Below are 16,536 nucleotides of genomic sequence, written 5' to 3'. Positions count from 1 at the left end.
ATTGTAAACCGTTTGTATTGCCATTTTTGCAGGAAACTCTACCTAAAATAATGAAAATGAAATTGATCATTGATTAGTTTTCCTTACCTTGACTTAATAATCTCGGTTGCAACCTAAATACAACCCTACATAACATAAAAACACGAATGGTTAATTGTTAACATAGTTGATTTTTTAAACAGCAAATAATAATTACGAATGTGATTCTCTTAAAGATAATACAAAAATTCTTAAAGTTGGTTCATACTTATTTATACTAGGAAAACATTCATCTTATCTCTTGATAGGTGAGTAGTTTTGCACTCTGAACAGAGACATTTTATTAATTCGTTACCTTCTGAACAACGACTTATTGGAAGAGTGACAGAATACGTGTGTAATGAGGGGCATAATGGTGTTGTCAAGTTCCCTACGACGTAGGCGCCAAAGGTACTCTCACAATGTTCCTTCGATTGGTCACATAATCTATCACTCCTGTGTAATGCCTAATTTTTTTATCAAGCGCAACTGATGTTAACAACACTGAACTATGTTATATATTTACTCGCTGCTACTAACTACAATTCGTTGTAAATTTAAGTTCGTTGTTATTCGATTGAGCTGTCAAATTGGTGAGTGCGAAAAATTCGTGGTTGAATTTTCACAAATTTGGTAATTTTTAGAAATCTAAAAACGGTAAAATTATAAATGTGTGGCCTTTAAACATATATTAAAAGTATTCCAAAAGTGTAACTTGTAAATAAAAAACAAGTTGACATTTATTTTCACGTGAAGTAATGAGTGCCTACTTGCGCCGAGGAAATTACATAATTTCTTTAGCAGTCATGACGTTATTAGTTTCTACCCTTTATAGTTGAAATATAAGCTGGAAACGCGTTCTTCAAACTAGCTTTTCTGCTTATAATCTCCAATAAGGACAAATTTCGCGTAAACAATTATTTTAACTTACTGACGTAACCTCATTCTTCCTTACAGATTTTGTTCTGAAAATTCCTAGCTGAAATGGCTTCACGTCGTATTGCGCAGAGCTCCATCAATTGGGCTTCCCTGGCTGAGAGAGTGCCCGCTAACCAAAAAGCCAACTTTGCTGCATTCAAAACCAAGTCTGATGCTTACTTGCGCAGTGTTTTGGCCAATCCCGAAAATCCACCACAAATTAACTGGGCCCACTACAAGGGATTGATTCCGGTTGCCGGTATGGTTGATACGTTCCAAAAGCAATACGAAGCTCTGAAAGTACCATATCCTGCTGATACTGTGAGCACACAAGTGGATGCCCAAATCAAAGAAACCAAGAGTGAAATTGAAAACTTCAAGAAAAGCTCCGAGGCGCGCATAGTCGACTATCAGCAAAGTATCAACCATCTGAAACAGTTGTTGCCATACGATCAAATGACTATGGAAGACTACCGTGATTCCTTCCCTGACCAAGCTTTGGATCCCATTAACCGCCCAACATTCTGGCCCCACGATGCTGAGGAACAAAAAGACAACAAAGACAGGGCTCATGCTGAACATTAAAGCATTTTGAGCAGTCACGAATAGTTCTAAGCAAAAAGCCTAGAAATGGTGTAGTTATATGAAATGTGGAAAATCGAAAATAAAATTCAATGAATGTAGTAAATTCAGCACCGAAAATCAAGCCTTTAAGCAAATGATATGGTTGAAAACTATTATTTAAAAAAATGTATAGCATTTGGCATTTGTAAGTTCTTTTCGGCTCAAAATCTATACTGCGCTGATATCACTATACTTTAGCTTTGTTACGTTGTTACATTCCTTAGGCAGTAACGTATACATTTCCGGATCAGCCCAGATTTAGATATCCGGTTTTTGTTGTAGCAACAAAAACAATTCCCATATATTTACGGGGAGTGCTGCTGGGGTGACAGTCCTTGCCCCGATGTAAATCCGGGTCGTTCCGGTGACGTAGAACCGACTTTCGGGGGGAACGACATATATCCGATCGTGGTTTTTGCAGCAATTTACAAAACTGAATGTCTCACCATCAGCTCTGCCTAAGATCATTTGAGTGTTTCCAGGACATTCGGTTCTATGAAACCCGCCTAAGGACTGTCACTTTAGCAGCATTTTCCTTATATATGTATGGGCATTATTTATGCTGCTGCAACAACAATATGTTCATTAAAGTCACCAACTACCAACTGATGTTAAGCGCACATATATCAGGGTGTTATCCTACAGGGCAGCTGGTGCTTGCTTCCGATTATTGCGCTGTACATTGCAGCCATCAATGGTAATAAGCGAGGAACCACTTTGAAGATTGTAACTAAAATATTCCATGCTAATATTCTATATGTCGCTGTTGTTGTTGTAGCCTGATGCCGCATAGGGCGGTTGTGGGTGCAGAACTCTGCAGAAGTCAGTTTGCTGTTCTGAGATGTCGAGGTGGTTCCAATTGTGGTGCATAGGGCACCAAATGGCGAGATCAGCATCTGGCTACAAATCGGTCTGCAAAAGTCTTAAGATGGCGCCACCCGTTGCACTGACTGCATCTAAACGAAGTTGAGTTCGGGCGGAGCCTTCTTTGCCAAACGCAGCAGAAATATACTTCGGTGTGCTCTCTTTGAGAAGCAAACATTTGAATATTATTTCTTTGAAGAATAACGACGTTAAGCTGACGTTTAGTGCAGTGTTGGCGATATAAATGTGTGTATAACGCAAATCTATGCAACGCAAGGCTCAAGCGATGGAATGTGCAAATGGTCGTACTAGCTTTTTCGAATTGGAATTTTGGTAAACATTAAAAAACTAAGTGGAAAAAGGGCTAGAATTTAGTATAATGCCGATCGCTTTGGAAAAAACGGTAATAAGGGGGTGATAGAGGGGTGTATCCCCATCTTAAAACTGAAAACAGAACCTGCCGGAGGCTTATAGTTTTTAAGTAATTTAATGTTAAAGTTCTATAATTTAACGAAAAGTTGGTGTTGCCATACACCTGAAATGAAAACGAAGTTCGCACGCAGGGATGTTCAGTGGAAGGTTCATTGTAAAACTGCAGTATTTTTTGCTGTAATTTAAAGTTGAGAAATGAATTTGAAAATAAAAACATACAACTCATTTAAACTTAAAAACAATGATATTAAGCGTATCACAAAAAATAATAAAGTAATTAAAATTAAATTAAATTAATTAACACAGTATTTTTGCGTGGAACTCTTTATCGCGCAGGCGGCCTTCGACCGCGCTTCATAAAAATAACCCTCATCAGTCCTACTCCGGCTACGCAATCCACAGTATTTTTGCGTAGAACTCCTTTTCACGTGGGCGGCCTTCGGCCGCGCTTCAAAAAAATAACCCTCATCAGTCCAACTCCGGCTACGCAATCCACAGTATTTTTGCGTAGAACTCCTTTTCGCGTGGGCGGCCTTCGGCCGCGCTTCAAAAAAATAACCCTCATCAGTCCAACTCCGGCTACGCAATCCACAGTATTTTTGCGTAGAACTCCTTTTCGCGTGGGCGGCCTTCGGCCGCGCTTTAAAAAAATAACCCTCATCAGTCCAACTCCGGCTACGCAATCCACAGTATTTTTGCGTAGAACTCCTTTTCGCGTGGGCGGCCTTCGGCCGCACTTCAAAAAAATAACCCTCATCAGTCCAACTCCGGCTACGCAATCCACAGTATTTTTGCGTAGAACTCCTTTTCGCGTGGGCGGCATTCGGCCGCACTTCAAAAAAATAACCCTCATCAGTCCAACTCCGGCTACGCAATCCACAGTATTTTTGCGTAGAACTCCTTTCCGTGTTAAAACCATTGAACCCAAAATTAAAACATCATATGCGTGTATGTAGTAAGCAGGCACAATAACCCCCATTCCCATCATTAACACTAAACTCAAGTACAGTACTATCTCGATAATCCGGACACCCTTAATGTTAGGGGTCGTCCGGATTATGGGGGTGCCCGGATTATAGATGATTTTTTTTTTTCAACTAAACGTTGTTTTTTTGAAATGAACATAACGCAATTCAGATATATGTATGTACATAAATAGTTTTATTAAATACAGTACAATCATACTTACATAATAATATGTACATCTGTACATAATCTAACATTTTTTTTATTTAGTATGTACTATTTCAAAAAAATTATTAATTTTGGTCTGCTGCGAGTTCGCCAGCAACATTTTATCTGCAGCAGCAACATTTTATCTGCAGTCTTAAAACTAAAATATCCATAGCCGAAGCGTCAATTTGTTCTGCCCATTGTATAGCCTTGGAAAAAATATTCTTTGCTTCACCGCTACTTATAGTATTTACCGCTTCAACTATGGTTCAATCAGAATCAGCTTCTTCTATATTATTATTTTCATAATAATAATGTCCACTCAATTCAGTTTGTCACTAAAGAATAAACACAACGCGTGATTTATGCTGTTGCATTTCGTATACATATATTGTTGTTAAAGTACCGCTATTTTACGAAAAACTCACAAAGCAAACTAAAAATTAAAATACATATGTATGTACATATTGCGAAGCAAATTTGAAAAATGTCCGGATTGTAGAGTAAAAAATGTTAAACTGTCCGAATTTAGCAGTTTTCCGGATTATAGATGTGACCGGACTACCGCGTGTCCGGATTATCGAGATAGTACTGTACTTAATTTTTGTTTTCATTTGCAGGCATCCGGCAACACCATACTGTTGTAATTCCAATCTTCTTCTTGTTCGCGCTTAAAATTGGAATGTGATTGCATAGGCAAATGAATTTGCATTTAATTTTATTAGATATAATTAGAATATTAGCATAAAAATCGGTACAAACACGCGTGGGAGTGTATATTTGGTGATTTATAGTGAAATGTTAAAAAATATAGAGTGTAATGTGGCAAATTATACTGATGTTCCCAAGGGCATTTTGAATGTAAATAATTAAAAAATTATTATTTCCCGATTAATTTAAAGTTATAAAGAGTGTTCCTTAACACCTCACTAACATCTCCCCCAAGTTTCATTAAAAAAAACATTATAGTTTGCCAGAAATTCCAAAATCGGCATTGTTCTAAATTCCAGCCGGAAAAAGTATTTGACGTACACTTATTTGACAACATGAAAATAAGCATTTTGTTTATTTGTGTTTCATAACCTGTTTATAATTATTTGTTCCCAAGTTTTAAAAACTGCTTGCATTAAATGTGTGTAACGGACGTTTTTTTTGGCTGCATGAGAACTATCGATATCGATAACTATGGTTTGGCAGCTGAGAAGGGCGAACTGAGTTGACATTACTATGGAAATTTACAAAAATTATTTTAATTCCCGAACTTCAGAAAGCACTGGCGCCATCTTCGGTACTTATTCTTTCGAAATGAGGAAGGAGCTGCCGTTTTGGTGAATGGCGAGCGCTATCGAGCCATGCTGACTGAATTTTTGTTCCCAAATTGCCTGTATTTAATCAACTAAACATCGATGATATTTGATTCCAACCAGGCGGCGCAATTTGCAATACAGCGCGCTTGACAATCGATTTATTGCAATATTCAAGCCACAACTGACGTCATACGGCCAGATTTTATCAAACATTGGACTGATCGGATGAGCCATGTAATTCATAGCCGTGACGGATATGTACTGGATAGATTATAATAAAAAAAATACATTCCAACAATATTTATATTTTGTATTATCATTTTAAGGGGGATTCTGCTGTTTCCGTGGCGCCGCAATCTTATGGCGGATTCTTATAGAACTCGGCAAAAGAAAACGAAATGATGGAGTAAAATTTTTTGATATCTCGCTTAGTTTTCGAGATATTGAATAAAAAAGGCCTTCAAAACGCCCTTTGGAACTTCACTATAATTTGCCACATTACACTATATATTTTTTAACACTTCACTAAAATTCACGAAATATACACTCACACGCATGTTTTTACTTATTTTTATCCTTATATTCGAACTATTTTTATTAAAATAAAATGGAAATGCATTTGTCTATACAGTCACTTTCAATTTTAAACGCGAATAAGAAGAAGATTGGAATGACAACAGTATGGTGTTGCCGGATGCCTGCAAATGAAACAAAAATATGAACAAAAATTAAGTATTTAAGTTTAGTGTTAATGTTGGGGATGGGGGTTATTGTGCCTCCTTACTACATACACGCATATGATGTTTTAATTTTGGGTTCAATGGTTTTAACACGGAAAGAAGTTTTACGTAAAAATACTGTGGATTGCGTAGCCGGAGTTGGACTGATGAGGATTATTTTTTTGAAGCGCGGCCGAAGGCCGCACACGCGAAAAGAAGTTCTACGCAAAAATACTGTGGATTGCGTAGCCGGAGTTGGACTGATGAGGGTTATTTTTTTGAAGTGCGGCCGAAGGCCGCCCACGCGATAGTTTCGTTTTCTTTTGTCGAGTTCTATAAGAATCCGCCATAAGATTGCGGTGCCACGAAAACAGCAGAATCCCCGCATATACCATATTTATATAATATTATATAATTATTTCACATATATTTAATTAATATTTCCATATATGTAAATATATATGAATATAGTATTCACCAAGATTAATGTTACAATTTTATGACATCGAGCACAAAACATTGACATTTTGCTTCCGTTTGCTTCAAAAAATCAAATATCAATATTTATCAATTAATACTTATTTCACTTTGTTTGATACACTTTGTAAAAATAAAATTTTCAAGTCGTTACAAACGCACCGCTGAGCCTAATAACCAACGGCGTTAAATAATTTTCCATCGCCGCAACTCAATCATTTCTAGTTCAAGCACAATTATAAACATAGAGCTGCAATCAACTTTTGCATTCTTTTAAGTTATTTATTTTTATGAAAAGAATTTAAAGCAGTTTAAAGAAAGCAAAGAAGAAATTATAAAATAAAATTTTGTACAAGAAAGTTCGTTACTATTTGCAAACAACAAAAAATGTGGCTGTGTTATATCGAAAAGTGCTCCACAACCCCAAAGTGGCGCATTTGCAACCCTGTTAGTGGCGACTTCGACTTTTCGTCAATCGTAATTTTGTTGTGGCCAAGTGTGTGTCCACGAAAAAGTTAAATTGCAACTAATTTTTTACAAGTAAATTGTGGAGTTTTCTTTTTTTATTTTAATTTAATTCGAACGAACAATTTAAGTTTTCAAATATAAACGCGCTTGTCCACTCTAATTAGAAATATACCGTGGGGGGTTATTGCGAACATGTGCTGATTTATCTTTTCAAGTGTAATGTGAGAAGAAGGCAAATAATAAGCATTAAGTGTCAATTTTGTGGTGAAAAGTGACGTGAAATTTTCCATGTAAGCATATTGCAAAACTTGCCGTGTCAATAAAGTATTAAAATAAATAGCTAAAGGAGTTTTTTTCATCGTAAAAATGCAAGTGTAAATTTTACTTTTTGTGTTATGTTGTGGCAGGGCGGAAACTTCACGTATATGTGAAGGAGCAGCAACAAAAAGTAGAAGTAAGAAAATCGTATAAAATTGTGTGCTTGTGGCTGCTTTTGCTAGGGCGCTTGGAGTGCTACGAATAATTAAAGGAGGCCATAGGAGATGCAGTGGTGATTACAACACTTTCGTGCAGCGCCCTGCTACGGTCTACAGTGATTGTACATACATACATATGTATGTACAGTACCGTGCATATAGTGCAAATTGTGCATTTTACATTCTATGTTTCATTGCGTCATTGCTGCTGTCTGGTAGTGTTTCTTTGTTTTGCTTTTGTTCCCTACTTGCTGTGTGGGTGCAAGCCCATAACTCGTTGCGTACGTGTGCATATTCCGTACTTCCTTGTGGATTTTCATTCCGGGCGGTATTTAATGCTTTTATCTGGCTGTCAACGTAGCCTCCATAATTATTTGTTGTTGGATATTGGACGTTTGTGCAAGTGCAAGACGCACGTCAGTGCGCCTAATCGAAGGACGACGCCTTTTTACACAAAACAAGAAAATTCCTACATAAAAGCAACAACAAAACTTGTCGTCGGTAAGGAATTGTGCGAAAAATAACACAAAATAAAACAAAATTAAGAGTGTAGAGTGTATCAGTGCGTGGAGTTGTTGTACGTACTGTAAGTGCCCGAAGCTGCCTTCAGAAAGTCTTCGACGAAGGCCACAAATAAGGCGTAAAATGGACACGTTTCGAAAGTGGCTGAACAAACCAAAGGTAGGCACGTATGTATATTTAAAATCAAATAGGTACATACTTATTGTAAAATAAAATAATATAAATTTATGTGCATTAACTACATACAAATTTGGTGCATTATAATGTTTTTATTTTTATTGTTTACATGCATATACGTATGACTTATAATTTATGTGTTAAAATGCAACTATTTGTATAGGTATAGTATAAAACCTGTAATCACTTCGCTTCGCGCTGATTAATTGAGCCAGTGCAAATATGTGCATATGTTTTGTAAATTACAAACTATTTCGCCTTACTTATGTACATGTACCCACCTACCTGTATCTATTTGAATGTATGTGTATAATAATAGCAAAACAATAACAGTTTTCCATAATAAACACGAATAAATGAAAAAATTATTCAAATATTGCAATGGAGGCATTAAACTGATTAATTCTGCTGACAAAGTCAGAAACTAAATAGTTAAAGTTAATGACTAGGGAAAATTTGTATGTGAGCATGAACAACGAAAGTGTAATTGATGAATTGCCTATTGTATTTTCCTCCTCACATAATATGTATGTGCATATACATACATACATTCGTATTGAAATCTGTCTTCGAAAAATTCAACTTACACCTTCGTCGAAATTGAATAATTTGCGCCTGGTGTTTTCAAGATGTCACAACGAAACGTTTCTCAACTAAATCGAATCTATACATTTGTGGTCTGAATATCAAAATTTCAAACACCATAAAAAGAAAAAAATAAAGCAACAACAATAAATCGCATATTTTTGTCAACCAAACCATCAAATCGCAAAAAAAAGAAGAAAAAAAAAACTAATCAGCTGCTCTAGCAAATTCACCTTGCATGAAAACACTTTGTTTAGTTAAAGTTAATGACTAGGGAAAATTTGTATGTGAGCATGAACAACGAAAGTGTAATTGATGAATTGCCTATTGTATTTTCCTCCTCACATAATATGTATGTGCATATACATACATACATTCGTATTGAAATCTGTCTTCGAAAAATTCAACTTACACCTTCGTCGAAATTGAATAATTTGCGCCTGGTGTTTTCAAGATGTCACAACGAAACGTTTCTCAACTAAATCGAATCTATACATTTGTGGTCTGAATATCAAAATTTCAAACACCATAAAAAGAAAAAAATAAAGCAACAACAATAAATCGCATATTTTTGTCAACCAAACCATCAAATCGCAAAAAAAAGAAGAAAAAAAAAACTAATCAGCTGCTCTAGCAAATTCACCTTGCATGAAAACACTTTGTTTTTCATTAATTCCTTATTTTTAGTGCTGTTAAAGAAATCTCACTTTATTTTGGAACGCCTTGGCCATAAAATTTCAAAAAATATTGCACATACATACATATGTACATGAATATATATATATCAAAAAGGGAAAATCCTACAATAACGGCCAAGCAATAAATATTCTTATTGCCAACTTTCCAAATTTTTGCGAAATGTACTAGCAATACACATTAAAATTATTATTGGTGCGATTGCTTATTCTTCACTTCAGAAAGACGATAATTAAAAGGAAAACAATTTTACAACAACTAACGGTGCTTTAAATTGAATATATGTTTATTTAGCAAAAGTCTCTTTTCCTCTTTCCACAGAATGACTTGGTTGCCGCGCGCATTATATTTCTGTTTGATCATTAGAAATTCATTTAGGCAAGAAGCAACAGCAACGTCATGATTGTTGTGTGTTGTGTTGCAGCAACAACTCATCATTAGCAGCAACTTCATTGATCGTCTCATAAATTTTTGCGTTGCCACAGTCATGGTTACTTACTTCTGGTTTTACTGTTGTTTTCTTGTTATTTCACTTCTTCCTCTTTGGCTGGTCAAAGCATAGCTTTTGCCTTTCTTCGCTTGGCGTTATTTTTTCCTCCAATGTCTTTGAAGTATGTACGCGTACATATGTATGTAAGTATGTATTCATGTACATATGTACACTCGCCTTTCATTCATTCAAGTTGCTTTCAAATTGTACTTCGACTTCTGTAAATTTCTTTTCTCATTTGCGTTGTTGTTTCTCCACTTAACTGTATACAGTTTGCAATTCTTCAGCATTGCCGGTTGCATGCAACAATTTAGCACACTCTAACTGGCCCTCATTCGAAGCCGGATATGAGGAATTTGCTTGCAGCTGCTTATTGGCTGTGCAGCAGGTACGTATGTATGTACGTATAGGTGTTTACACATGTCTGTGTGTGCATTTATTGCATGATGCTTTGCTACGTTTTTAACGTGTTGCATGTGCTTGGATGCGCAACAGATTTGTACACCATTCAGCAGAGATGATATTAAGTTGGGTCGAAAGCGGCCTGAAGGTGGTTATTTTTTTGTTCTGTAAGATACCTGGATTTAATAAATAAATCAGAAAAAAAAAATAAATAAATAAAAAAAATAATAATAATAAAAAAAAAGAATTAAATAAATAATAAAAAAATAATATCAAGGTTCATGGTTAAATAAAAAAAAATAAATAAAAATATTTGGTTAATGGAAAATAGATGACAGCCTAATTGGCTCACTGTTTGGTTAGATTTTGATTGTGCATAAGATTTTTTCAAAAATTTAAATTTCACTTCATTTGAGAGCTCTAATCTACTAGCATTCCAATTTCTGAGTGTTTAATGACCACAATTTGAGCACCGCTTAAAATTAAATTTACTTTTTGGACCATCTTAAAAAAAATCAATTCAAAACAAGGCATTAAATTAACTTCCGAGATTTATAAATAAATGCATACTCATGTATGTATAGATGCATAGATGTTCCTTTTTTGCTGACTTGTTTGGTTATGTTCTCTTGCGGTAAATGAAAATTTGCAATTCATTGCACTGACAGTTTGCGTGATGCTTTTGAGTTTAAAAAAAAGAGAGATGCAATGCATTCTTTTATTTGGTTGTTTTACTTTATTTATTTAATTAATTTTAATTTAATTAAACTAATTTTATTTGATTTCGTTTTATTATATTTTCATTTATATACCTAAATCAATCGAATTTCAATCAGATTACTTTTCAGCCTGCAAAAAGTACGACTATCAGTAGTTCGTTCGCTCAGAGCGGTAAGACGGCCATTTGCTGTGCTTTGGTAATCGCGGTTATTGTGGAATTCATTGGACATTTATAGTTGTCATTAATTTGCGCTGTGTTTATGTACGCACATTGTATCCAGTGAAAAAAAAATATTGACACTCCGAAATATGCAGCTCAAATTAAATATCAGGGATTAAAATGTGAATTCCTTTTATTGATTATGCGATGCATTAACATATACATACGTACTCACATACGCGATGGTGAATGGTTTGAATTGGTGTGTTTAATAAAACTTGGAATGGCTCTCAGAGCGGAAAAAACTAAATTCTTCAAGTCTTTTTTTTTGCACAAAATTCGCACACAAACAAATCTATTGTTTGCAGTTGGCTGCATGCTTACAATGCGGATTAAGCGTAAAATTGCAATGTGTCAATGCGATTGCACAGCAGATATTTTTAAGTTATTATCTGTTAAAACGCTTGTAATCTTCCTCAAGGTGAAACGTGTGAAAGTAAAAGTTTGCAGATGAAAAGGAAAACCAAATTAAGCGCTCGTTCAATGGACATTGTTGGTGTAAACATACATACATACATACATATACATGTATGCATATATGTACATACATACAAATGTATGTAAGCTCATGTGCACATTAAAGAAAGTCTTTCAATTGACACTATTTGCCAACTTTTTCTTCTCTGCCTGCCCGCCTCGTTTGACTCTATAATTTTTACTCATTTTGGGAAATACCCGTTTGTGGCTTGGATTCGCTTGCCAACCGCTGACAATCCCACGCTGTCTACCTTAGCAGCTTTCAAATTCGGTGAACAAAACAAAAAGAAAAATAAAAATATCGAAAGGTGATTGCAGCAATTATTAACAAGTAGCCATATAAATATAATTATTTAAAGCACAAGTGAAAAGATAAATATTGTACAACACATCTGCGTGTAAAAAAAGTTTTCGCCTCTCAACGAATTTGTAGAAATTGCAGGGCGTTGATTGATTCTGTGTCCACACGCAAACCAAAAATTCTACACGCGTCTGTCTGCTTGCCTTGGTAGCCGACTCTTACGTACATACATTTCGCTTCGATTTCTCCGACTCTTTGATTTTCATACTTTTCAAAAAATTTTCCGCCTACATCGCTAACCAAGCGAAATGCCACACGAGCGACAGAAGCTTAATAATTCCTTTTCGAATTTAATTTTATATTTTCGCTTCTGTCAAGCGTGTGCTGTTAGGTTCTCGACATGTTATTTTTAGCAATTATAAATTTGGAGAGTCACGTATGCCTCCTCAATTTTCTTGTTGTCTTTGTGCCATGTCAAAATGTTGTGTCGCCACTTCGATTTTGTTCTAAAAATATTTTTATACACTATTTGGGGAGGCGTAGCCTGATGACGTAGCAAATGCGTAAATATCAAAATTGCTTAGGAAAGGTGATAGATACGTAAGCATGGGCAGCTAAAAATAATGTACTTAAATTTAATAATTAAATTTAAAAATAATGTACCTTTTTAATTGCTTACTTAAGTTTACTAAAATTAAAAAAAAAAATTTATTTCTGATTTGATTAGAAAGTTTTTATTATTATTTTGAAATATTTTTCTATTCTTTAATATTTAAATAAATTCTATAACGAAAAACAAAAAATGTTGTAACCAAAAATATAAATTCAAGGCTTACATTAATATAGCAGTGGTCATATATGTAAGTAGCGCCTTCTGACCAAGTTTATAAAAAAAGAACAGAAAAACTCTTGACAAAGTTTGCAAAGTTGAAACTAACATTTAGTAGAATTTACAGACTTTTTATTATGACAGCAAAACGGCGGGCGGGGCATTGAGTCCACCAATTGCTAACATTGCTGTTTCTGAATCTTTAGCCACGCATCTTTAACAATTTCTAAAAGTTGTTGATTTTGATTTCGCTTTGGCATTGTGTACAGCTCTTTTCCTCCCACAGATTTCCTATAGGATAGAGGTCGGAGGATTGAGTTGGCCAAAACCTCAATTTTATTTGCGCAAAAACAATCCTTGGCCTTTCGTATGTTTAGGATCATTATCAGGCTGGTTGTTGTTGTTGTAGCAGTATAAACATGCCACATATTTACATACGGGGAATGCTGCTGAAGTGTCAGTCCTTGCCCGTTTCGGTAACGTAGAACCGACTGTCGTGGAAACGGCTGGTAGACCCATTTTGTGGGAATTTTCTCTCTGCATTACGGCTCTGTATTATTTCCACATAAATATTATATTTGTGTCAGTAAAACAGTTAATATATCAGGTCAGTCCATAAGTTCCTGCGTTTTTTAAAGATGGTTTTATAATTAATAAAAAAGATGTTTAAAGTATTTATTAGTCAATAATCTATTTTCCTTCATTATTTACAATGTCTTCCTTATCTAAACATTGATGTTTGTAAACAGGATTATTGTAAAGCACCAATTTTGCATCACCAGTAACGATACGGTTCAAAAAACTTTCATTTTCAAGCCGCTGCAGCAGCTGAGAACACACATTCACTCTCTGCTGAAGGTTGGCGACGGAAAATCTATGCGGAACCCATTTTCTCAGCTTTGAAACCTTTCCCAACTGAACCAGCTGCCTGTGAACTGTTCCTCTGAGCTGTCATATCGACTGTCAAATTTGGCTCAGCTTCCACGAGTTCGAGCAAGGCGTCGGAGTTAAAGACTTCAGGACGACCAGGGCGCGGGGCATCCGCCACGTCGCAGGTACCACTTTGGAATTTCGAAAACCACTTTTGCGCAGTCCTTACACTCACGGTATCCTCTTTGTGAATAGTGTTTATTTCTGCAGCAGCAGTTGTTGCATTTTTACCACTTAAAAAAAAAATACAAAATATGCCTCTTACACGTGCTTCTATCCGCTATTAAAATCACTTGTTGAATGCACAATATATCAAAGAAAATATAAATAGTTCCGTTATATTCCGCGAATAATTTTTTGTATGCAAAAATCGTACAAAAGTGAAATTATGGGTAAAATACGCACGAACTTATGGACTCATCCGATAGAAAATATTTAGTTGTTCTAAAAATAAACGGTAAAATAATTTTCTATACAGAAATTCTACCAGCCAAAACTTAATAAATGATTCCTCTTGCGGTTGTCTAGTTAATAATAGGTTCGCATTACTTTTTCGAGCTCAACTCCCAATTCGTAATTAAATAGCGGTACAAAATTTCTCTCCCAAAATCCGAGATTATAAAATAATCTCAGATTATATAGATCCTTTTTTCAGTACAACCCTGTGCTTTCTGTCTTATTGTTGATCGTTATTACGAAACATTTTTCTAATAGCGGTCGTCCCTCGGCAGGCAATGGCAAACCTCCGAGTGTATTTCTGCCATGAAAAAGCTCCTCATAAAAATATAATATTTGCCGTTCGGAGTCGGCTTGAAACTGTAGGTCCCTTCATTTGTGGGACAACATCAAGACGCACACCACAAATAGGAGGAGGCGCTCGGCCAAACACCTAACAGAAGTGTACGCGCCAATTATTTATTTATTTATTTTTTATTACGAATGTAAGGAGAAACGTCAAAATAAAAACTAAAAAAATGGACGCCGGCAGAGAAAAGAGGTTTGTACACATAATTCTAATAAGCTTTTTGTTAGATTTAATTAATTATGCTTTCATATTACAGAAATAAGCGTTTGTCCATAGTTGCTTTGGCCTGTTATTGCCTAATATAAAATGTAATATCGAATTTCGCGAGTGTATTGTTGCCATAATTTTTTACAGCGTCAGTAGACGTCGTTTACGTCGTTTTCTCCACTTTACTAGCAGAAAATTGCGCAATTAAATTAACTGCTTATTGCTGCTATTTGCCTGTTCTTCACATCGTTAATAATAACAAACAGTAAAATAATAGTAATAAAAACCAAACACACTAAAATGTTATACCAAACAAATTTCTATCAAGAAAAACCTTTCAAAACAGTTTTGAAAGCTGATTGTCAATTTTGCAGCCAATCCGCCATATGTAATCGTAAAATGTAGATTAAGTTTTGTGGATTTATTGGTAATCACTGCATATGTGAACGTACCTTAAGGTTCTGGCTATGCCTGTATATGTTTAAAAAATGATTATATTTATGTTTACAAAAAAAACTTAAACTGGTTAAGTAAAAAGTAAGTAAAATTTTCCTTGTTATCTTCTCAGTTATTAGCTGCTACTTTTGGTTTTGTTTAACAGCATCTCGTTTTCAGAGAAATTTTATCGGAAATTACCTCACAGAGCTAGTTAAAGACTTGGAAGATAGTTAAGGACTTGCTTGATTTTGGAAAAATATAAAAATGTATTTTTCTGAATTTAATTTTGGGGTAGTTCTTAACACTATGTTAATACTGGACTAACTACCAACATATTTGACAATCGTATTTGTACTTATACCTCATCTTACTGTTTTGGATACACGACTTGTATAATATATTAGTTTCTCTGTTTGCTGTATGATTATACTTAGAATTTACTTAACTATTTTTATTTATTATTTGTGAATGAAATCATTCCTTAACTAGCTGCGCTAACTATACATTGAAAAATCGTCTACTATTTATGTTCTGATTAAGAAATAAAATCTGTTTAGCTGCGAATAATTTTCTTATATTGTTACCATTCTACATAACTTTGTTTTTGCCTTTGTGCCTTTTCTTTTCAACTACTTCGGTTAAGCTAGCATAGCTTTTTCTTTCATTACTAAATGCTTACCCATTCGTTGACCGACACATTTCAATCACTTTGTGAATCATTCGGTTTAACATATACAAATACATAAAAAGCAATAAATACATAAACCATCAACATCATCATTTGACGTTATAGCTGTATGAGCTTTGGTCTTCTGCACAAAATGTCTCCATTTGTCCAGATCCTTGGCTGTTTCCTTCCAGTTGTTTACCTTGAGTTTCCTCATGTCGTCTTCAAGTTCGTCAATCCATCTTAATCTGTCTCTTGCTTTCCTTGCAAATGTTTTAGCGTCAATTATTTTTCATGGTATGGCCTAGCCGTCTTAGTCTTTGTGCTTTCATGAACCATACAACATTTTCCAGTTCGTAGTGCCATCTAATAAGCCCTTTGCTGTTGTCTTTGACTGATTATTTGCCTCCAATACATTGAGTTTGTTTTTGTATCTTTCACATATTGCCCACGACTCCGATACGTAGCAAAGAGCTGGGTAAAGGCCTCAGATATTCTGTATTGCACCAAAACTTTTGATTCGGTATTGCGAAGAGTCTGTACAAGTGACCAAAAAAAGAGGGCTAGACAGGGCTAGTTTACGGGGGCAGCAAC

The 16,536-nt window shown here is 35.2% G+C and overlaps 2 protein-coding genes across 5 annotated transcripts in view; both read left to right on the top strand.

The window, feature by feature from the left end:
- The window catches only part of LOC129241728 (lateral signaling target protein 2 homolog), a 111,550-nt gene that overhangs the window by 9,990 nt on the left and 85,024 nt on the right, over positions 1-16,536 (top strand). For both annotated transcript variants that reach the window (XM_054878213.1, XM_054878223.1), the window contains exon 2: positions 8,076-8,157. In XM_054878213.1, coding sequence (XP_054734188.1) covers positions 8,122-8,157 — 36 coding nt within the window. In that variant the 5' untranslated portion in view covers positions 8,076-8,121. The remainder of the gene's footprint in view (positions 1-8,075; positions 8,158-16,536) is intronic.
- On the top strand, positions 557-1,638 carry LOC129241745 (ATP synthase subunit d, mitochondrial). Of its 3 annotated transcripts, none has more exons than XM_054878263.1 (2): positions 557-611; positions 976-1,638. In XM_054878263.1, the coding sequence occupies exon 2, from the start codon at positions 1,003-1,005 to the stop codon at positions 1,519-1,521; it is 519 nt and encodes a 172-aa protein (XP_054734238.1). In that variant the 5' UTR covers positions 557-611; positions 976-1,002; the 3' UTR covers positions 1,522-1,638. The 3 variants fall into 3 exon arrangements, with proteins under 3 accessions (XP_054734238.1, XP_054734230.1, XP_054734222.1); XM_054878255.1 differs by having other exon boundaries at positions 603-651; XM_054878247.1 differs by having other exon boundaries at positions 603-675.

Source organism: Anastrepha obliqua, chromosome 1, assembly GCF_027943255.1.
Source record: "Anastrepha obliqua isolate idAnaObli1 chromosome 1, idAnaObli1_1.0, whole genome shotgun sequence".
Taxonomy (NCBI): domain Eukaryota; kingdom Metazoa; phylum Arthropoda; class Insecta; order Diptera; family Tephritidae; genus Anastrepha; species Anastrepha obliqua.
Note: the sequence above shows the minus strand (reverse complement) of the source record. Positions and strands in the feature narration are given on the sequence as shown.

Excerpts from the sequence above, each read along its gene's own strand:
- LOC129241745 (XM_054878263.1), top strand. The coding sequence starts at position 1,003 with ATGGCTTCACGTCGTATTGCGCAGAGCTCCATCAATTGGGCTTCCCTG.